At 35.0% G+C, this 23802-nt stretch overlaps 1 protein-coding gene across 1 annotated transcript; it reads right to left on the bottom strand.

Annotated features, from left to right (window-relative positions):
* Positions 1-186: 186 nt before the first annotated feature.
* LOC128677192 (claspin-like) lies at positions 187-23745 on the bottom strand. The gene is made up of 22 exons (XM_053757870.2): positions 22841-23745; positions 22245-22391; positions 21742-21947; positions 20464-21248; positions 20154-20379; positions 19487-20079; positions 18639-18865; positions 18313-18447; positions 17582-18041; positions 17141-17256; positions 16638-16840; positions 16158-16273; positions 15685-15806; positions 15186-15362; positions 14609-14764; positions 14182-14259; positions 9361-9516; positions 7384-7526; positions 6713-6972; positions 6159-6307; positions 3262-4668; positions 187-2959 (listed from the first exon to the last, which is right to left on the bottom strand). Exons 1-21 carry the CDS (start codon positions 23546-23548, stop codon positions 3271-3273), a joined length of 6561 nt encoding a protein of 2186 aa, XP_053613845.1. The 5' UTR covers positions 23549-23745; the 3' UTR covers positions 187-2959; positions 3262-3270.
* Between the last annotated feature and the right edge of the window lie 57 nt (positions 23746-23802).

The following is a 23802-nucleotide window of genomic DNA, read 5'->3' as shown; positions in this document are numbered from 1 at the left end:
GAAACCGATACGGAAAACCTGCGAAAACCAATGGCACATTATTGGCTTTAGCGGACATTGACGATTGACGGCGGATTTCCAAGCATCTGGGAACAATATGATACAGTACAATATAGAAAGAAGCCCTAACAGACAGAAAATAGGGATTTTGGAATTACTGGAGGGAGTTTCAAAACAAAATACCAATAAAATTCTACATCCATTATATTTCAACGTCATTATTGGTGACAATTAAAATTAATATTAAGTAATACATTTTTCAATTGTGTTTGCGACTTGTTCATTTTTACAAAAAAAAATGTAAGAACTGAAATTTTGTGATTATCTTAAATTAATCCAGCGCATAGAGCAAATACCTACCAATCTGCAGCTTCGGACAAAATTTATAACGTCATACGAAATATTATATATGCAAATTTGGTTTATAAAAACAGCACCGACTGCCCAATAAAATGACCAAGAAAATGAAGTCGTTGTTTGACCTGTATCAGTACGTACATCGTTCCGACGGACGTATTGTTACCATGAAGCTAATAATACTGGAGAACTGCTAACTTTTAGATGCAAAGTCACTATTGAGGCTATCTCTTTCATCCGTAGCCCAGACTCTTTTTTGTGCGGCGCAAAGTATTATTGTAAGCTATATGCTATACCTATATACTATACATCGCAATACATAAAAATAGATCGGGTTACGGATAAAAGAGATAGCAAGACTCATGTCTTCACCTCTATCAATAATGAATGATGAATCAATCAAGGTAATAATAATAAACCTTGCATAAAAAAATCTTAGCAATGTTTACTCCAGTATATCTTTCATGATTGATAGAGGTGACACATGGCTTATGGTACATATTCCTGCTCTATAGCTTAACAGTATTTACTCGTACATTTTGTTATTACTGCAGAGATAATGAATACACGACGGCTGGAGAAAATTACAAAATCAGTCTACATCCAGAAGCTTGCCCAATCATTTGATTTTGGTCTACACATCGTACATTCCTCATCCTTAAATACCTAAATACAAATTAAAAGAGGAGGAAATACAAATTAAAAAAATCAAAAAAAAAGTACATACCTACTTATTTGTGCAAAACGGCACATAACAGTCCCTTTCGATAAATTCGTATAATCGAGATTCTAAACTTTGACTAGTTATAAACGTGAATAGCTTTTATTGGCACCATAAGCACTAGTATTTCAGCTTCAGTAAAATGAAGATCGGCATTATAAAAAATTGATGATTTTTATTGTGATGAATTTTATTACTAATATTTTAGAAATTGACACACATACTTTGCAACGCGAACTACATAATTAAATCATTAGAAAAAATAAATAATCGAGTACCTACTTAACCAATTCCATTCCCGCGCCTAGTTCAATAAATACATCACTAACACAGCCCTCAGATCAATACTTATCTTAGTACAGTCTTCATATCATTTCAATATCACAATAACCTGCATAGACCAACTTCAGATGAAACGGTGCAAGTTTGGCAGTGGGTAAAATTTAGGAAAATTGAATAGTATATAGATACGATAATTAAGAATCACAATACAGTTAATTAATACTTATGAATTAAAACTTACTTTAGGTCAAAAATGAGAAGTAGCGGCAAACATTGTGCACTGGTAACTCCGTTTATCGTTCATATAATTTATAAAAGGAAATTGATATACAAAGTACTTGTCAGGTAGGTCACTTTCTTTATCAATTCTCTTTTTTAACAAAACCTCCGAAAAAGACGAAGCGTTCTATGAAATATGCCACAAATTGGCATTACTATAAATTTGTGTAAAATTGTCACATCTACTTATAATATAACCGTAAACCACTGTTGTATACTGCGTATAGGAATGTCTAATTAGGATGATGTAACCTTAAGCTATAACGATCTTACATCACTTACATCGAAAGTTAAAAACTATTTCACTATGAACGACCGCGAGCAGAACTTCAATATCATGTAAAAATTAAATATCTTCAGTTTTATGCAGTTTCTGACATATTTCGGCGTTAAGACGCCACATCGCTGGCTTTTGAATCAAATCTTATGTAATGTAGTCTTATTTCAGGCTTACGCAGGATAATATCTCAAAGTTTTTGGCACGGAAAATGACAAGTTTTAAAATAAGGCTTTACTTATACATAGCTTCCAGGTTAATTTATAACAATAGTATCAAGTATTGTTATAAATTAACTTCAAAAGCTTATTATAATTAATAGTAAGACAACACTAAATACTAATAAAAGTTTATGGCAAGAAATTGGGGGAAGTAAATCTCGTATCATTGGAAGAAATTAATATTGCGTAAAAATATTATTGTTAGTACCACAAAAGTAGCTCTTTCTTTTAAATTTTAAAAGGACTAAACACAAATAATTGCCACGATCGCTCATAGTGAACACTAAATTCTAATTAAGCAGTGGTTGTACCTAAGTCCATACGGTAACCGGAGATAAGAAACACACATCGTGCTTCGGAATAAAATAATTGGTTACATTCCTATATTCTACCACCAAAAGGTTTGTAATTAGAATCCATCTGCACCAATTTTAAGACCGGCAAACCAAATATACAACAAGACTTTAAACAATATCTCATTCAGAAGCACTATATGCCTTCGGTTTCCCCAAGGTACTCTAACGGTGTAACTGCTAGTGTGCTTAGCTACATGCCAACAACATTGATTGTACAGTCTCGAACCATAAAACTCAATTAACAACATAAGTTGGCATGTAGATAAGAAAAGCAGCCGATACAACTGCAGAGTTTCTTATTTTGGCGTACACAGTACACAATAATCGCCGCCACCGGTACATAGTGAAATTTCAATACACATATCAACTAGATAGATGTCAGTTAGCGTGGAAGCAACCTCAGTCTTGTCAATCTTCTGATGTGAACCAACAACGCTGCAGCGGCCTGCGGTTTCCGCCCATCACACTGCAAAGTGAAATATTTCATTTTAACACAACAAAATATTTAATGTTAATTGATTGAACATTGACGTGTAAGTAATAGAAAATAAGTATAAAAAACGAATTTTAAAAAGCGTGTTAAGTGTCCAAACACGTGAATAACATAACATATTAATGAAATACGAAAAAAGGAATCACTATGTAATTTTAACATGAAAACAAGTGTATACTTGAGACTTCTATGTGTTATGATTTCTATCAAAATTTGATTAAACTGTACTGAAGTCCATACACTTAACTTCAGGAAAAAAAACGTAATTAACTCACCATATTATTTTATGCTTCCGTAGGTTGCTCTATGGGATCAGTACGCTGCTCATCGACGGGAACAGACTTCACTTTGATTTCTGGAACCTCTACTTCTTTAGCATCTCCCTGTCCCTTCTCTTCTGTTTCCTTAGCATCGCCATTAGAGCCATTTACTTCTTTGCCGTTCTCAACGGAAAGCCTTGAATTTAATTCCTCGTTTTTAGCATCCCCATTTAAGTTCACTGTTTCAGAATCGCCGTTAGTCATGCTTCCATTAACTTTGGCCTCTTCGGCATTCGATTCAGATGGTTTATCGTTTTCTTTTGCTTCAGTCTCCTTTTCTTCCCCTTTGTCTGTGGCTGCCTGTGCTTCTGATACATTCCTTGTTTTTACGACTGCTTCTTTGCTTTCTTCAGGTGTTCCTGTGCTTCCTTCTGGAGCAGCTTCACTTACTTTAGGCGTTTCTTTACTTTCTTCGGGTGTCTCTTTAATGTCTACTTCAACTGCTTTACTTTCAGTTATTGCTTCTGTAACAGTACTCTCTTCCATAGTTTCTGTGGTTTTTTTAACCTCTGCCTCTGCAACTATCTTATCTTCAGGAACATTATTCGCAGCAACTGCCTCTATCTGTTCAGTTTTATCGCTATCCCTGGTATTTGTTTCTGTGAGTTCTGCCACATTATTTAAATCAATATCATCACACTGCTTCATACCAAGTTCTAATTCTGTATCAAGTATCCTATCCACAATATCATTTGAATCTGTATTTTCTGTTTCCATTATTTCTTCTGCAATAGGGTTCAACAAAGGCTTTACAGGAATATTATCTAGGTTAGTGACATCCTGCACCTTCGATAATATTTCTTCACATTCTTTTTCTAGTGATTCTCCAACATTTTGTAAAACTTCCATATCTTCTTCGACGGCAGTCGGTTCTTCTACAACTGGTACAATATCATCAACAACTTCAGCAGCCTCTGGCAGAGGATTTTTGTCCGTTATTTCTTCGATTTCAGTAATTATTTCAGAAGCTTTCACTTCAGTTTCAACTTTTCCTGGTGGGGTAGTTTCTGTTACATCAGTTTCCATTTTTTCAGTCTCAATCTCGTCAGTCTTATCACTCTCTTCTACTACCACAGGTTCTACAGTAATTACTGGAATGTCAGCAATATCATTAGAGTCTGTTATCTCCTCTACAACAGCTTTTTCAACAGGAGAATCCTGAATTTTCTGGTCACCGTTTGTAGTGGCGGTTTGTTCAACTGTGGCCAACTGTTCAACAGGCGCGGTTTCTTCAACTTCCATTTGTTCAGTATTTTCTGGATCTGCTGCGACAATTACCGCGGGCGCTTTCGAAACTTCAGCTTCGACTGGTTTTATGTCTTCTTCAGAATCGGTTTTGGCAATTTTAGCTGGTTGTTCATCCTGTAACATGAAAAAAATATTTGACTAGTATTTTAGTTTCTCCAGATGATTTAATCTTTCTCGATATCGCTATTTGTCGAGGGTGTTGTTATCACCTATATTCTGTGAAACTGCTGCAATTATTTCATCGACTTGGATTAAAAACTAGAACTTGAGAACCCAGAAGCAAAATTTTAAACTTACCTTACAATAACTTAAAAGACTTAACAAGTCTCGAGAGAAATGTCTAAAAAAGTCATCGTAATTATTTCTCCTACGCTAAGACATGGATTTTAAACACTACTTCTGCGTATTCCCCTCGTACAATAACCCAAACAAATAGCAGTACAGTACTTACGAAATTTGTTATTGTACTACTTGTACAATAACAAATTTCGAAAACAAGGACGACATGAAGAATAAAAAAGGATCTCGTCATTTTGAAAAAGATATTTATTGTATTACCACATCTATTACACATTTTGTTAGTTTATTTAGATTTATCTAGACAGATACCAAAAACTTATTAAATATATTATACAAAATAATAATAGCATAGTACACCACCACAAATCTCATAAAATATACAAGTTGGATAAGAGCAGCTGTCACATTTAAGGCATGTCACATACTCTCATGTTACATATAGAGATAAAAATAAAAGCTTTTAAAATCGGACTAATGTCAGATTCCGAAAATGAGAATTTTTTACCAAGTTTAATTTTAAATATAAATTGAATGCTAAAAAATCAGCAAGAAGGAAGCAGATAGCAATATAATATAACATAAATATTGAAGAAGCTGTTGTCTGTGGTGCAAGTAAATCTAGTTATGAACATCCAGTAAATAAGTTTTGGGCAATGTTAATGTAAACTTATGATCTTTCTGTAAGAAGAAACCAAAATATTAAGATATAAACAATGTTATTATTTGAAAATTAATCTCTGCACGAAAAAATGATATGGCTAGGCGAGATAATTTCCGAAGTGTTTGTAAATAAGTAAAGGTAGTGGATAAGTGATAAAAGGAAATATTTGACCTTTTGACCAAAAGCTAAAATTACACAGAATATTAGGTAATGCTAATAACTGATGAACTTGCAATACAGAATAAACTGTATAAATACAACTTTGCATGCGGATATAACTTGAAACAAATGTCGCACTTCTCTTCCGAAATAATTGAATTATCAATATTAAGAAAGATCAATTACAATGAAATCTGTAAATGCTATTTTGAGACTAAGGTAAAGGTCTATTTATTAAAGGTAACTGTGGCAATGACTGTTAAAACAGACCAATTTTGCGTAGCCCCCCCCCACTGACCCATTAATACAAGAAAGTACTTGTGACACCGCTGGCGGAGATGACCACTGGTCACCAGTTCTAAGTGTCACGAAACTCGTATAAATCCCGGAAGCGTGCGTCATCAGTCCGTGCTAGCTACAGATACTCACCTAGCGGCTACAACTACGTGCATGCATGAAGCGTGGTGGTATATTATCGGGGCACCTGCGGGTCCGTCTTGCGCTTGTTGGACAGCAGCTGCGCCAGGCTGTGCAGCACGGGGAAGGCGGCGGCCGCGTCTGCGGCTAACGGAGCGTTGCCCGCGCGGCTCACGAGCGCTGCGTGTAGCCCGGAAGAACGGGCCGCTTCCGCCTCTGTTGGAATTCAATCCATACCAATTTCAGATGGGTTTCGCTCCCAGTATTTGTCCAATTTCCTCCCAAACAGTCGCAAACCCATTTATGATATCAACCACCCACCATCATGAGTTTACGCCCAACTTTTTGGGAAAAAAGATGTTTTTACAGTTTTTTCTTATTCCGGATATAAATGGAAGCCTAGCCTATAGCCTATGTATATGAAATTTTAATTGACCTATAAAGTTAGAACTAGTTTTTTCTGCTGCATCCAAGATCCATCCATTCTGCCATAACAGTCAAATCAAGTTAAAAATTACTATAATATAGATAAATAAACTCTTTGTTACACCACTTAAATGAGCATAACATAAATGAGTGCAAAGATAAGTATATATCACAAAAGAAGACACGAAAATTTACCTTTTACAATATCAGTAAGGAAGAGTATCTCCTCAGGTTTGCATCCGATTTTCTCCACAATAGCGGCATAGCTAGCAGCCTCCTGTTTCGCGCCAACAGCTGTGTCGAAGTGGCCGTCGATCAGCGGCAACATGTCCCCGGCGAGCGACTGTTCGAACAAGAGTTTCTGGGCGTCGACGGAGCCCGACGAGTAGATGTATACCTTCTGGCCTTCCGTGGCACGCCATTGCTCAAGGGCTGGCAACACGTCGTCGTATACGCTGCAATGACGTCACAAAATATTGTCTTAAGAGACGCTGGGAAATACTACTACTACTACTACAAGGCCTCTTCGATTGCAAAACTAGGTGTCCTAATTTAAAGCCATTTAAAATTTAAAAAAACATGTAACATCAACTGTTTATAGTTACAAAATTATTGTATGTTTATTTGTCTGCATACATCAACACTAATCTTGTTTACAATTATACATAAGTTCCTCAGTCGCCTCGTATGACAATCGCGAGAGGATAAGTGTATTCTAAGCATTTAAGATGCGGTAGCCGCCTACCTTATTTGATTAGCCATCGGCTGACTAACTATTAGCTCACTCACGTTGAAGTGAAAGTATACAATAGTCTGAAACTAACGTTCCAACAAAATTTTACATTCAGCTTTTGCATAATTCTTACTGGCCCTTGATGTCGCCGCTATCATAGCCCTGCTTCCAGATCAAGCCCTGTAGCTGTTTGAGAGGGCCCGCCTTACGGTCCGCAGACATTTGCCACTTCACATTGTTCACCAAGCCCTCAATCTGCTCCTCTTTGCTCGCATCCTGTAAAATAATATGGTATTAAATTTATTATAAAAAATATCTGTTCTACACACCTACAGATAAGATGGAATGGATAAGATCTTGATGTTATAGTAATTATGTATCTAATTCATTGTGTATGAATGTTACCTTAAATTCAAATTCAAAATTCTTTATTGAATTTAGGATGATATAATCACTTATTGACGTTAAAAAATTACATAAACTAAGTCTACTGCCGACTTCCAAAGACTTAAATTATTTGATTGGCTTTGAGGATACTCGTAAGTTATGACGGTTTTACTAACTCTTAACCACTCTCTCCTATATTTTCTGTTACACTGGTAACACGATTTAAATGAGTTTCTTTCGGCATTTCTTCTCATCAATGGTTGTTTTGAAATGCCAGTTATTTATAGCTTTTTGAGAAATTACCTCCTATATAAATTTGACGTGAAAAAGTGCCCGTGAATGTCTAATTTCTAAATTTTTTTCGACTTTGACGCCTACACAAAGGTAATAAAACATCTTGTAGATTTGACAGTTTTACGACCGGCCATCTAACTGACGTCACCCTCTTTGAGAATGCTGTAGTTGCCTCTTAGCTGTCAAGGCATGGAGAAGTCCCATTCGAAGACGGGAGACACACGCGCAAGCTTTTAACCACTATAAGAGTTTGTAACAAAATACAGATTGATAACGATACCCTACGAACAAGATAGATAATATAGGTTATCAACTTGTTCTTCGTACAAAATATAAAAATATTTTTTTATCTAAGGTATCAAAATTAGTATCAAACAATGTAAATTGTTTTTATTGAAATATTACATAGTCTCTTTCTTTGTCTCAACTCAGTTTAAGATAACCGGCCAAGCACGTGATGGGCTACGCATAGTGTAGTTTCCGTATGAATTGTTCGAAGCTTTATGGGTCAAATACCGTTGGTCGACTATTACTCGTAAACTTATAAAGCCACACTCAAGTGTGATCGTTTTCTCATTTCGATGTCAATGAACACTAATGCCATAACAGTTGAATTCCTAACAAACGTTTCGTAGGTATAGGGGGGTTAACACTTAACTGTAACGAAATTTAGTACTTAATTACGAACTAAAATTTACGGACGGCTTACTAAATCCAAAGACTCTTCCCACACCTCTAATATTTTTAAAAGACCTACTCAACACCACTCACGCTATACCTAGTAAAGATGGAAAAAAGAATCAATCCCACTTCACGTGTAGGTTTTTTACCACCCTTTTTCAAGTTTTTATTTGACCACTTTGTCGGCGTGATTAATGTGTAGGTATTATACCCATACCAAATTACATCATTCTAGTACTAATCGTTTTTAAGCTAGACCGCGGACAACTTGGTCACCTACTTGAACAAATCTTGATCACTCTATGCATAACTTGACCTAAACCTTCTTTTTGCTTTATGAAAGTAAAAAGATTTTTTGTTAGAAGAGACTTTTACGACATAACCAATACTTAGATTCCGTATTATGTTCGTCAATATCAACAGTGTTTTCCCTTGAACATTCATTTATATAATATCATACCGATGTGTCATTTAGAATGAAATATGTATAAATAAAACCATAATTTATTTACAAAACTAATCAAGTACTAAATGTACTTGAAGGTCATTGCCATCCTTTGAACATGAGACTTATTATGTACAAAAATATGTATATATCAAAATTAAATTTTGTATTCATGACTTAAATAACAAAATACCTGTAGGTTGAAAAAGCCGAAAGATTTCTGTAACCCTTTCTAAATGTCATACACACAGGAACCCCGAACTGCATATTTAAGACAATCATGTTGTAAAGTTCAACCCTTACCTCGGCAGGGATCGCGACCACACCTTCCACATTTTTCTCCTGATCTTCCAGCGCCAGTTTTCTGAGCGCAGTCACGGCTCCCTTGACGCGTTCATCTTCCCAATTGTTCTCCAAGTACTGCTTCACATTTTCCTCGGCGTATGGGAACAGCTTATCCTGTTGACAAGTAGGTACTTAAAAATATAAATGTCTTTAAAACAAAAAAATTTTGGTCTTTAATTTTCATTTTATTTCGTAACTATCGGCCCATCCCGGCTTCCCTCGGATAAAACCATAATAAATTAGGTATACACCTAAATCTTATCTAATAAAAAGGCATCAAAATCCGTATACATAGGGACGGAAACAGTGGCGCAAAGACTTGGTTTTACTACCTATGTAGTGACAACGCACGCAAGGTGTGACTACTATACTATACAATTTATTAGTATTAAATTATTTTTACTAATAAGAGAAGATAAAGCTTAACAAATCTATGTTCTTTTAACTTTGGGCTTCAAAATAGTGAACTAAGGACAGATGGCCATTTTTATTAATGAAAGCGTATTAAAAATACCTAAATAAAGTAGCTTAGTATGCGGGCAGAAATATTCCCGTTTAATAGCAATACTAGCGTAGGTCCCTAACCATTTAGCATAACGAGAAATCCTGGTGAAACTGCATCGTCTACGATGCGGCAAAAGCTGGGTGAACGAACTTCGCGACTTACCTTGTCCAAACCGGATAGCAAGTCTACCTAGCCGACCCAAACGCAACAAGGGACGGATATAGATAGTAGGTAGGTACCTTAACATATAGATGATCCAATTCCTTAACAATTTAAAAGTAATTGCGCTAGAAAATTTGATGGGCAGTAGGATACCTATTAGATATCATAAATTTTATTTGACCGCTAAGGTCCAATAACTGCACACGTAAGGTAGGTAAATGAGCTTTAGACGTTCTCGTGGCCTGCCAGGCTTACGGTGAACAAGGTCACTCTTGATTTATTAGTTTACCTTTGTGAATTAAAGTACTTACTTAATTCGGAAAAGAATGTATGTCGAGATATTATATATTGTCCTGAAATAGTTAATACTCTTTTGCGACAAATAATAGGTACCCACCACAAATACAAATATACTTTATTATTTTCCCCAAGTAAAAACATAGGTACCTACTTCTAAACAAATGGCAAATTTAACGCTAAAAGCATGCAAATCACATTTTCCTAAAATGTTTTACATTATCGAAAATCAAAGTGAACAAAACGTGACAGATAAGACGTTGCAAACATGCAGCTAGACGGCACATACTTTTCACTGAGGACTGATTTCCCCTAGTGTCAAATTTAGTAGGTAGTTTATTTCAAAAATAGTTACAGTTACGAGCAAGGTATCCACATGAGAGACGCCAAGGAAGCAGAAATTGACAAAGAAGAGAAAGTAGGTATTTCCTCATCGGTACTTTATCGTATATTTAGGTAGGTACCGCACATGCTACTTGAGTAAAATCTGACACCAATGTTAGTTTATACACTTGGGTTGGTCTAAGAAGACTCAATGATTGTACAAATGTCAAACTTGTTCATATTCATCAGAAAACAACATTGCCCCAGGCCCTAGGGTTTTTAGGGCTGACATACTAAAATGTAAGTAATTGGGGGATGTGGTTTCTGCCTTAGAATAGAACCTCCCATGGATACAGTATGCTACTAAGGGTTAAACGGGCAACAACAACATTCCCAAAGTGGGTTGACATCAACAGCCAATTATAAAATCACAAACAAATCTTAATAATTTTTTGGTTTATTTTGCAATCAGACACTGGGTATTCAGGCAGGTGCTGCAGCCAAGAATAAGATATGAGACAAAGACACAAATAAATAAAATGGAAAATACACACCAAAAAGTAGTTCTTAAATTAATTGATGTTGTTGATCTAAATTGCCCAGGCAAACAGGCAGTCATGCACTCTATTCATTCTTACAAATGGAAATCATATTATTTAGGTATTTACCCAAAGCACAGTATAATAAAGGGTATATGGCCAGAGTCCACAACCTGCAAATCCAGACTCATACATTCTAGGTTGTGGAACTAAAGTAAATGCAATTTTTTAACCATATGTGAGATGTATTCTTTTGTGAGGTTGTGGCAAAAAATCAAAGCACATCTAGTTTTCTATGTGTTTAAATTCCATGTGTTGTTAATCATCCGCCAACTATTTGGGATTGGAATGGGGGGGTGGGGTGGAATGGAAAAAGGTAAAGTACAAACACACACACTACATACATACATACTGTCCTATTCCATAAAACCTCTTTTTAGTCATTGCACAGCAATCAGATAAATTTTACTGGAATCTGATGATTCAAGTCTCAACATAAAACAGAAATGGGAAGTTAAAAGTTTGGAATAGCATGAAAATACACAAATACCTAGGTTGTATGATTGAAATGCAAATTTATGTGGTACCTACTTAATAAGTTTGCACTTAAATGAAGTAGAGAAGTACCTCTTTTATATTTGTTTAGATCCAAAAACAAAATAAATACCTCTATCATTTTTAAAACTGCAATATTCCTTAGTTAGTTTATTTAGGTTGAGAATATTATGAAATTCATCATAGTAATAATAATTTGAGTCATTCATCTTTATTGATAGTAAAATCACAAGTCATACTACTCGCTCGTCCGGCATGGTCAATGGTTTTTATTAATTATTATTATCCAATATATGAAAACGAAACGTCAATCATTTAACGTCTCTATCAACATGTCATTGTCTGCAAAGAGAGTGACAAGGACGACATATTCGCCTTGACGCCTATTCAAAGAGGGCAGTTAACTGTACCATATTTTTTTACACGCCAGCTGCTTCTTGAACAGCTGTTCGTGCCGGCAACTGATCCTAGCGAGTTTCTAATGACTTTGTAATATTTTAAAAAGCTGGAGATTAATCCTGCTAAATACCAAAACGCCTTTCTCTCACTAAAAATACAACCTAATAATGCATAGTACATACCTACTTCTCATACTAGGCTAAGTTACGTCTTCGACAAAATGATCACCATTTTCAACGTAACACAAAGTAAGCTCTTAAAATCTAATGAAATATGAAAAAAAACGTGCTATTCTATGTACATCGAATTAACGGAATTAAAGACACGTGTACGAAAAAATCACGACAATGAATGTGGCATGGAAAGGGGTACCATTTTGATTTCGTCCACCATATTGCGAATACGAAATCGCAACCATTTTGCAAGCCTGCACGGGAAGATGTTTTTCACAGAACAAGAGAAAATAGTTACAATCATAATTATAAACTGTGATTACATATAAACATAAGTCGAAACAAAACACCGGCCGGTCAATCATCAGACCTACCTTAACAAAGCTGATCGATGTTGTTGTTCCTTCGATGTCCAACAAAAGAATTTTACATTTCTTGACGATGCCGCTGATTTCAGTACTTTCATTCGCCATTTCGTTAGTTTAGTACTACCAAAATAGGCGTACTTTCCGAGATTTTTAATTTTAACTTGACTAGAAATTCTCACGCTACGCTACCACCTCACACCACAGAAAAAAGCATCGATTGAATGATAGAAGAGAGAAGAGAACACAACGAACTAGAGGGTGAAAGAGTAGAAAAATCGTTTTACCTTAAAGAGTGAGCGAGATAGAAGTTTAAAAAGGAGGAGGGAGGATGACAACGGAAGGATACGCATTCTTTGACAGTGCTCTCAACATGAAGATATTAAGATAAATATTGTTGCTATTTCTGAAAATTGGTTTTACATTCGTGGAAAAAAGGCACTTGATTTTGATGTTTTGATCTTGGATTTAAGTACGGAGTACCTACTAATTCCATGGTTTTGATGTAGCTTGTGAACACAGGTATTCGCATGCTTCCGGTTAAGCAGTAAAGGTCGACGTAGCGACCAACTGCAAGAAGGCTTCGATATAAAAAAATAATAACAATATTTAAAAGATAATCTATCTACGAGCACAAACTGACGGTCTTTAAATCGGTGAGATGGCTTTAAATATAAATGATATGGAGAAGGACTCGGTGTATAATTACTCTGGGGTCTTTTCGTGACGTCTAACGTCATCCGTCATCCTGCCTAATTACCTGCTCTAACAATTGGATAGTGCTTAAATTCTGTAAATATTTAACTGTATTGAGGTAGTGCAAGCCAAGCACTCTTGCACGTGCACACTTGGCTAATAGATTTACTAGGGTATTTACCTGAAATCGGGTAAATGTTTGTAAATTGTCACATGGCAATACTTCCTATTTCTTCATGTTGGTAAAATGTACTTTCAGTTTGGGAGCGAACTTTGAATATTCACAGATTTTAAAAGTTGATGAATAGAAATGGAATTAGTAGGTACTCCGTTGTACGAGTACTTACTAAATCCATGGTACCTACTTGTCCACATTGTATTCTTTTTCTTGATCTATGCCAAAGACTAGATCGAGAATGTCTGTCTATAAAATAAAGCACTATGTTTTCCCCCTCCCAAATCGAATACGCTTTTTACCATATTTCAACAATTTTAACCACAGAACAAAAGTACTCCTAGCGGAGATTATAACACAAATTCTTCAAGTCAAAGTGGTGCGGTGGTTGTAAGAAAACAACTCATCACTTCAGGATCACTCTGTTACTCCTTTGGAGGTTTACACGATTTAAAACAATTTAAAATATTGTTATTTATTTATTGTCAACAATATATAAAATAAACCTATTAATATATATTAAGCCTAATTACATACACAATAAAATTGTCTAGACTTTAAGATGATCGAGAAGGCTACTTCTAGGAGCCTTTTTCATTTCTTCAGTCTTCATTTTCTTCACAAGTCTCGGAGTCCCGACGTTGGTGTCGGCTTTTCGTTTCGTCACCTTAAATTAATAACAAATTATATAAAGTTAGACAATAGGTGGGATATAAGCATATTTGGTGGTGTGTGATTTCACGACATAAAATTGAGTTTATTCATAATAAACAAAAATACAAATCTTTATAAAGAGAAATACATATATCCTACTAATATTATAAATGCGAAAGTTTGTGAGGTATGTTTATTACTCTTTCACGCAAAATGTTTTTTATTTTTTATTTTTATTTATTAAAGATGTTATGAAATTTGGTACACAAGTAGAATATAAGCTGGAAGAACACATAGGGTTTTTATCCCGAAATCCCTACGGAAGTCTCGGGGCACAGCTAGTGTAATACTAGTATGGATACCTTATTGTCAGAGTCGTCGTGGTCCCTAGCGGTGAAGACGAAGTTCCTCTTGCTGCGGGGCGGCGCGGGCACGTCGTCGGTCAGCGGCGCCGCCAGCGCCGCCAGCCGCGCCAGCGCCCGTCCGCCGCGCGACAGCAGCGACCCGTGGTAGCTTTGCTGAAGATTAGCATTTCAATTTGTATTCAGTTGACTAATTATGATTGGCTACTACTAACTAGTTAAATCATATACTTTTTCTGATGTCACTACTGTACAACACATTCGTACATACAACATCACTTTAATAAGACCGAAAAAATTGTATATCTCATAATCCATCCGGCACGATCGGTGTAATAAATGAAACATAACAATTTCATTCAAAACACCAATAAATTTAAATACCTCTCTATGTTTTTATTTTATACCCAATCAAGTTTTTGACTTTGTTGAAATGTAAATGTGTTAACGAATATTCCCAATGTCTGTGTACATTGTACATTGTTTTCAAATACGTGACAATCAATCAAGCAATCTATCTATATGATAAAATTTAAAATGTTAATTTATCAGTAACAACATAACATTGAATTCTTACCTGGAATACAGTAAAGGCTCTTTTTGGGCTAGGAATATCCTTAGACGACTTATGTTCAACGACGGGACTATCAATATTAACGCTGATGTGGCTGGCTTCGGACAACGAGCACAGATCTGCTTTGATTATGGTTGTTTTGGTTATGCTCATGTTGACTTCATCTTCATCTTTGTTTTGCTGAAAATTATGATGATATTGATTGAGGACCATTTATGTAATTTCATTAGAAGACTCGGAAAATACCGTAAAAAAAACCTGCAGTTCACATTCACTGTATTGCGTGTGATAACGACATGCACCATTTCTGATTGTTCTGGTATAACGGAAAATGGTTACTGTACATGAATCAGATTGCTATATAAACTCACGTGGATTGGAACTTGCCGTTCGTGTTTCGGTTCACGGGCAGATCGGTCTTAACGATCGAACCACCAGCTCTTATGTATAAGGGATGATTAAGATAGTTGAATAAACTAGAAATGAATAGCAGTACATTTACCATTTGCCGCAAGAAGAGTTCCCTCTCGTGCCGCTGTTTCCGCCACTGTTCCTCCGACTCCATCTCCTCTTCTTGCGTGTCCGCTAATTCATCAGGAACACCACCGTCTTCTTCCTCGCCATCTGTAACGTTAAGTTTAAATCGATGGTGGCAAAAATAAAAATGTTTAATTTTTCTGCTGTACTACCTATATCAATAAAACTAAATAATAAAGGGTGTTTTAAGGCCAAAAAAATTTTTAATCGAATTCTATTTTTAAAGCCATACCGCTAAGCGTGGCCTACGAATTTCACAACTCTTAGCAGATTCGATATAACGCGCATCACGCAATATACTAATTCTGTATGTTGGCAGAGTTAACAGACACAAGATATAGCTTGAAATAGAAACATAGGCTACTTTTTATACCGGAAATGAACGGTTGCTGCGGGACAAATTTATATTTATTTACAAAAAGACAAAATGTTATGTACCAGCGTTCCGCCAGCGGAACTTCCGCTGGCGGTGCCCTTCGCCGAGATCCCCGTCCTCAAACAACAGTTCCTGCAGCAGGCGCACCTCTCTCTTATCCTGTTCCAGCACGTCCCGCCTGAAACATCACACATACATTCATTCAACATTATTTTTTTTCTTTTTGCTTTTTTTCGATTCATATTGATTAAACTACAAATAACAAAAAAACGACTTTAAAAAAAAGGTAAGATTTATAAACAAATAAATATATTTTTGATCTAATATTTTTTATCATAATTTGGTCATCATTTAATGTCTGGTTTTGTGAAATCAATTGCAAAACTATTAACTAAATTAACGTGCGAATTTCACGAGTTGACGCATGGGTCAGCCTATGCGAATCTCGATCATAATAGAGGGAACCTCAGGACTTACAGTTTGAAAATTGGCAATACATATAACTGTTATTCATAAATACAAGTCTTATAAAGAATACATACATGTGTATCTGCCCCAGCTCCGCCTGCAGCGCCCCCTGGTGGAAGGCGTCGTCGTCGCCGGCCTCGCGCTCCATGCGGTCGAGCCCCGCCTCGTCCTCGTCCCCGGACCCCAGCCACTCGTCCTCTGACGTCAGTTCCGCCTCCTGTTCAAAAAACTCCGCCATCTTGCGCTTCTGCTTCTCCTTTTGCGGTTTTACTTCTACCTGGAAATTAGAATTAATTACTTTTTGTTAATTTTTTTATTGTAGCAATAAAAATTTACACTTAAACCTTCCTCAGGAATCAATTCGTGGAAACTGTACAAAAATCCGACCAGTAGTATTTGAGTTCACACAGACAGGCGCGACAGGGGTAGTTCTTTTTATAATATGTAAAGATTATAAATTTCCTTATGCCCTATATAAAAATGAGAACCGCATCAAATTAAGAAATGTGATACAACTACACAGATGGTATAATGTATGAGATTTTAACGATATTTTTATGACATGCTTGATACAAACCTCATTCTCTTCAGAGTCGTATTCTACCAGTCTATCGGCGTCTTCTACATCAGACGTATAATCTTGAACTTCCTCTCCATCTTCAAATTCTTCCTCACATTCATCTTCCTCGTCGTCTAAAATGTTAAACATAGTATTGTATTTTTTATATGAGAAAGAAAAACTGTATGTTTTTCAAAGAATGCTATCACATAAGGTTTGACATAAACATATGTGAGAAATCTATTATTGTTACGGCCATGATCAATCATAAGTATTATTATAAAATGTAAATATAAGTACAGTAACTGTATTTATTAGTGCTATTTCTACCATCATTTTTATATTATTTGAATTTTCTAATCATAAGGATTAGTTTAGAACTTAATCTTACCGAAACTACCTTGGTACCATTGGTATATAATTGGTATCAAATGGATAAATTAATATTTATGTACTTGCCTGATATTTGTAATGCCCTCTTCTCAAGTTTTTTCTTTTTAATTTTCTTTTTTTGTTTAACATCACTAGTCTCGTTATTTGTTTCATCATCCGAATCAATAATGAACTTTTTCTTAAACTGTGTGCTAGATTCATCTTTAGGATTATCCATAAAATACTTCTTAGGTTTCAGTTCTTCAAATTCTGGATCATTTAGTTCTTCAAGTATGGACTTTAAATTATCGTCCTGAATTTTATTTTCTGTTGGTGTCCCATTTTCTTTTGCAGTTGCTGATATTTGCGATTCATCAATATTTTTGACATCACTATTTTGAGTTATAAATTTATTGTCATAGAATTTTCCAGTGCATAGGTTCAATATGTCCTCTCCAATGGGTTGGGATTCTGCTGGAGTCTGGGTTGTTACCAAATTTTGGGAGAAACTTCCGGAACACATTCCCACTACTTCTTCTAAATTAGGCTGTAACACAAAACCATAACAATTCAACCACAAATATATATATATATATATATATATATATATATGCAGTTAGTATCTGCAAAGCCTTCCTCCCGTTGTTATAAGGTTTATTTATAAGGGGATTCTGGGCTTCGAGGCGTTACAGCCGCATACATAACCGGGAATATGCTCAGTTTAGCTAGAAAGATAACGTGGAGAAGAAGCACGTTTACTTACAGAGTAATGCTTTCTTACGAGTACTAAAAATGAATAAATATGTAAAATAACAAACCTCGCCATTTTTCTGTGTTTTGGAAATTACGCTAAATTTGTTTCCAGCTAGTAACCCAGTTGATGGAACCTGTGAATCCACCAGGTTTTGTGTGAAAGTCCCTGAACACATCCCTATTACTGCATCCAAACTGGACTGGAAACCAAACAATCATTGTAGACTTTAACAACAACAATCAAGATAAAACATACCTTTTAAGCTAAAGTATTTTTCGTCGCGTTTTGTCAATGTCAAATTTGTTAAAATTCGATAGTGACAAAACATATTTTCGCTTAAAATCAGTAATTTCATCATTTTATTTACACTTACATCTACACTATACTTACATCATCATTGGGTTGAGTTTCAGAGATGACATTTAATTTTTCTGGCTCATCCAAGTCCATAGACATAGTAGTAGTGCGTTCGTTCAATATTGAGAATGTCTGAGTCCCAATATCAGGTTCTTCGTTAGGGCCACCGCAGTTAGTTTGCAATTTAGCAATACTCTCTTGGCTTGTGAACAAATCTCCAGATAGTGATTTGTGTCTTTGAGCTAGCTGTAGATCTTCATCTGAAAGAAAAAATTTAGTGATCTTTTAGGTAACATTATGTAAAATATCAACCATTATATATATATATATATATATATATATATATATATATATATATATATATATATATATATATATATATATATATATATATATATATATATAATGTAATAACTAAGGCAAATGAGTAAAAATAGCTGTATTATCTATGGTATATGTTATAATATAATAGGAGGGTTTTAACCGTTATAACGAGGTGTGTAGTACCCGCCCTAGAATAGGACCACTCCATATCCTCCTGTGGATGTTGTATGAGGCAACTAAAGGCCTTGCATTGGTTTGTTATACATGTCACACATGCTTTTTAACTTATTTTGGAAAATAATAATGAGATGAAAAAATTCTGTAATTCCCGCTCAATTCCAGAATTATTTCATCTCATTATTATTTTCAAAAATAAAGGCCTTGAAAGCTGATAGGCAACAACAGCATTCCCAAAGAGGCTTGATGTTAAGCAGGACAAAAATAATAGACAAATGTTCAAAATTTACAAGATTGACAGATTGATTTTACAAGATGAGAGAGGTGGGGCTTCTAAACACTGCGAGCAAATTAACTTATATTGTATGATATGATATTACCTTGAGACTCTAAAATAACTTGACTTTCAAAATGTATTTTATTTTCTGTTATCTGGTCTTTTGTCTCTGCCTGGCCTATGTTTTTAGGAATATCATCTTCTTCATCTGAATCTTCAAAAGCTTTTAAAATACGACCCTTCTTTGCTCTAACTTCCGTTTCCTCTTCCGATGACTCCTCACTTGATTCCTCACTCTCTTCATCATTATTCTCTTCCGCATCATCTTCTTCCACTTCATCATTTTCTATCTGTTCTTCTTCTTTATTATGTTCTCCAACACATTCTTCGACATCTGACTCCTCAGCTTCATCATCAATCATAGGATTTCTCTTCCTTGGCTTATCTTTTATTTCTAACATTTCTTCATCACTTTCTTCACTCTCTGATGATTCTTTATTCAATGTTTCTTGTTCATCCAATTTGGCTTCCATTTTCTCTATTTCATCATCAGATTCATCGCCCCTTATGGCGTTCATTTCCATTTGTTGCTTCTTTTCTTCATCTAAACGTTTCGCCCACTCTAATGAACGCTGCTCGGCCATTTTCTCTTCTAGTTCGTGCCTCAGTTTCAAATGTTGAGCGCCTGGCTTCAATCTGTAAATGTTTACATAAAAATAATTTACTTTCATGCAAAGAAAAACAGCTTAATAAAATAAAACAATAATTACCTCTTCTCTTTCTCTCTTTCTAACTCTTCTGGTGTCTTGAGCTTAGCAAAATATGTAAATCTTTCTTTAAGCAGCTCCAATCCTGTAACTTTTTTCTGTGCTAAAGTGTCTGTGCCGTCTAAGTCAATAACCATTCCTGGAGCTCCAGTTAGTTTAGGTTTCAGATTGGATATATTAGTATCGTTTATGAGCATTGGAGAATTTGCGTAGGTGGCGTCATTATTATCTGAAATTAATAGAAGTTCATAAATATTATTATATATTATATCAAACGAAATTAACAGTTTTTTAGCAAAATGTTAAAACTGACCTTTGAGTATATGAGCATTCTCAATCAGATTATCTATTTCGTCCAAATTAATCATGTCATCATCGGAGAAATCATTGTCTCTACACACTTCATCAATTGCAACATCACTCAAATCTTTACTAGTGGAAGGATGTGGTTCATTCTCCTTCAGTTCCATATTTTCAGTGTCTATTTCTGTTTTTTCGGTATCATAATGTAAAGATACCCTTTGACTATCTAGTTTGGTTGCTTGCTTAACATCTATTTCTTTAGATTTCTCACAAGTAATATTATCTGTCTCATTATTAGAGATTGCTACAGTGTTTTCATTTGAAGTTTCCTCTATTGAATCATTATACACCAAAGACATTTCTGCATTAGAAGTGCTGCTATTCATACTATGATTAGCAGTTTCTGAAACTTTGACAACAGAATTATTATCATCTTCAGCATCATTTAAAATCATATCTGAAACTAAATTTACTGTATTGTCAACTTCTTTTGCTCCCGATTCAATACCAGCACTATTTTCGCTAGTGTTGTCTTGTTCAACATTGTCTGGTATCTTGCCACCAGTTTCAACTGATGAATGTACAGTATTACTTGATATTTCCATATCATCTTCCAAGTTTTCATTGACATTTAGTTTTGGTCCCTCTTTCTTTCCCACACATTCAGATATTTTATGATAATCTGATAGATGAGTAGATTCATCTTTCTTTTCAGGTTCATTTTCTTCAGGGTCCTCATCTGTGTCACTTTTGCAAAGTTCCATCATTTCTTTTTGTCTTTCCTCTAAAATTTTTCTGTAAAATAGTAAAGTCATTATTACTGTTTCTTTACTAGTTCTCGCCCTCGGCTACACAAGCATGGATTCCAGGGGAACGGTTCTTTTTTACCGTTGAAACTCTTAACTACATATAAAAAAAATTTCAAGAAGAATTGAGTATCTATGTATGAATGAAGAAAAATAGTAATGATGCCTTGATTTTCTAACATGTGCTTTATGACAACACTAAATTTAAGAGGCTACTGAGGTAATGGTTGTAAATTTAAAAAAATATATTTTGAAGGGGTTTACACATTACTTTAATAGGAGGAGAAATAATACTATCAACTAGCAACCCGCCCCAGTTTCACATGGTTGCATTATTGTGTATGTTATTATACATTTCCTAAAAATAAACCTACAGCAAAATCTGTTGTTTTAAAGATTTAAGCATACATGTCATAGGGAGAGACAACAGGAAATTACTTTGTTTTATACTATGTAATGATAAAAACAATAAGTGTACTGACGCATATTGCTTTAGTTGTTCCTCATTCATCTTGATTGGCAATGTCTTGCCATCAGAAGAGACTGCTGGCTTCCTTCTGCTTATGATGTCTTTGAGGTTCAACGCCTTTGGCCGGTGGTAAGGCAGTGTCACCTCCTTTTCTCTTAGCATTCTGTTAGACTCACTCTTAATCTTTTTCATATTTTCCAATGCTTGTTTAGCAGTTATCTGTTAGATCAATATTATAAGTATAAAATTATATTATAAGTTTTTTTTTCCTTATAAGGTTGTATACAAAATTATGTTGAAAGATGTTGGTAAAATAATAAAGTAAGTAACAAAAACAATAGTTTGTACTGCTGCCAAGTGGGCGAGAATGTACGCAACAGACATAAAGACAAAATTTTAAATAAAATATTATAGATTTAATAAATTTTAACTACATGAACAAGTTTAGTTTCAATTCGTAATGCTTTAGTCTACAAAACTGAATGGAACACACAGTATAATATTCAATTCATTTACCCGAATGGGCTTAGGTGAAGTAAGCTTTGCAGATTTTCTTCCTTGCTTTTTTTGTGGTATAGATTTTGTACTAGAGTGATTTTCTTCATCTGAAGTATCTGGATCACATATTGTATTTTTATATGAAGTAGTTTTGTCCTTGATAATCTGTGGAACAATAAAATAATCATTACAGTTACTAAGATAGTCTAGTTAAGATGGGGAAATGGGTAAAATGGTTCCAGAATAGGAGGACCAATTACCCACTAAACCAGTTAGCGCTGGGGTCCCCAACCAGGAACTAAAAATAATAGTGAGTAATGGGTATAGCTGGATAAACAAATTAATTATATGTGTAAACTAATATTTATTAACTATTACATTATATAACTATTATTTATTATAACTATTACTAACGAAAGTATTTGTTACCTCTTCACACATTATCTACTTAACCAATTGTTATGAAATTTGGTACACAGATAGAAAATAACCTGGAATAACATATAGGATACTTTTTATTCCCAAATTCCCACAGGAGAGAAGACCCTGGGTGCAGCTATTAAAACATATTAAATACAACTGCTTACAAAGGACTCCATCAAGTATAACCATACCTGTTTAATTCTTTCAATAGAAGTTTCGTCATGATTTGATTGCTCTGAATTATCTGCGTATTTAATGTTATCTCCTCCAGTCTCACTGCCACTGTGAAAACCGACCTTTTCAGTGTTTGATTCATTTAATCTGGATTTAACCAAACTTTTGAATTTTTCTTTTAGCTTATTCCTTTTATTCTTCATTCGTAATTGCTGCTGTTCATTTTTCAAAGCCTCATCAGCACTGGATCCCGAATCACTGTGATGAGCTATCTTTGTCCTAAACTTCTGTTTTTTAGTTTCAAAATGTAACCCTTCATCACTATCACTACTGTTTGTTTTGAGATCACAAACATTTCCTTCATACTCTTTATCATTATCACTTTCGCTGACAGAAAACTTCTGTATTCGTTTCTTCACACAATTCATAAAGCTTCCATTGTTATTCTTATTGCTACGATTATTTTGGTCACTTTTCAGGAGCCTAGATTCATCATCACTTTTGTTAGTAGTTTTGGACGGTGAATCGCCGTCACTTTCACTAGTAGACATCTGTTGCAATCGTTTTTTCACCATCTTAACGGGACCAACATCGACATTTTCACCTTCATCATCACCACTGTCAGGAACATGACATTCTGACGATGTTATTTTGAATCTTCTAATGTTGCATTCATTGGACGAGTTGGATTCTACAATATCTTCAAACGTAACAGAAGATTCCATTATTCTGAAATCGAGTTATTGCAAGGCGTCCCGTATTTAGCAAAATAAAATAAAATAAAGTGACGCCTCTATGTTTAGTTTCAACATAATTATTATGGCTCAAAAAAATGATACCAAGAATTTAATTTAGAAAATTGAGACCCATGAAAAAACGCAAATCTCACCTAAACACCCGAAACACAAAACACTTTCGCGCCAATAAAGTTGTCAATGTCATTTAAATCCGAATGTCAAAAAAGTTTTTTTATCTAAAT

The sequence above is a fragment of the Plodia interpunctella genome, chromosome 17 (genome assembly GCF_027563975.2).
Source record: "Plodia interpunctella isolate USDA-ARS_2022_Savannah chromosome 17, ilPloInte3.2, whole genome shotgun sequence".
NCBI classification, from domain to species: domain Eukaryota; kingdom Metazoa; phylum Arthropoda; class Insecta; order Lepidoptera; family Pyralidae; genus Plodia; species Plodia interpunctella.
This window is presented reverse-complemented; position numbering and strand designations above follow the sequence as displayed.

Bases quoted from the DNA above. Each gene is read 5' to 3' on its own strand.
- LOC128677192 (XM_053757870.2), bottom strand. From the start codon at position 23,548: ATGGAATCTTCTGTTACGTTTGAAGATATTGTAGAATCCAACTCGTCC. The intron at 22,392-22,840 runs GTATGGTTATAC...ATTGTTCCACAG, and splicing joins CTATTGAAAGAATTAAACAG to ATTATCAAGGACAAAACTAC. The intron at 4,669-6,158 runs GTGCCCCGATAA...TTCATGTTACAG, and splicing joins AGCGCAAGACGGACCCGCAG to GATGAACAACCAGCTAAAAT.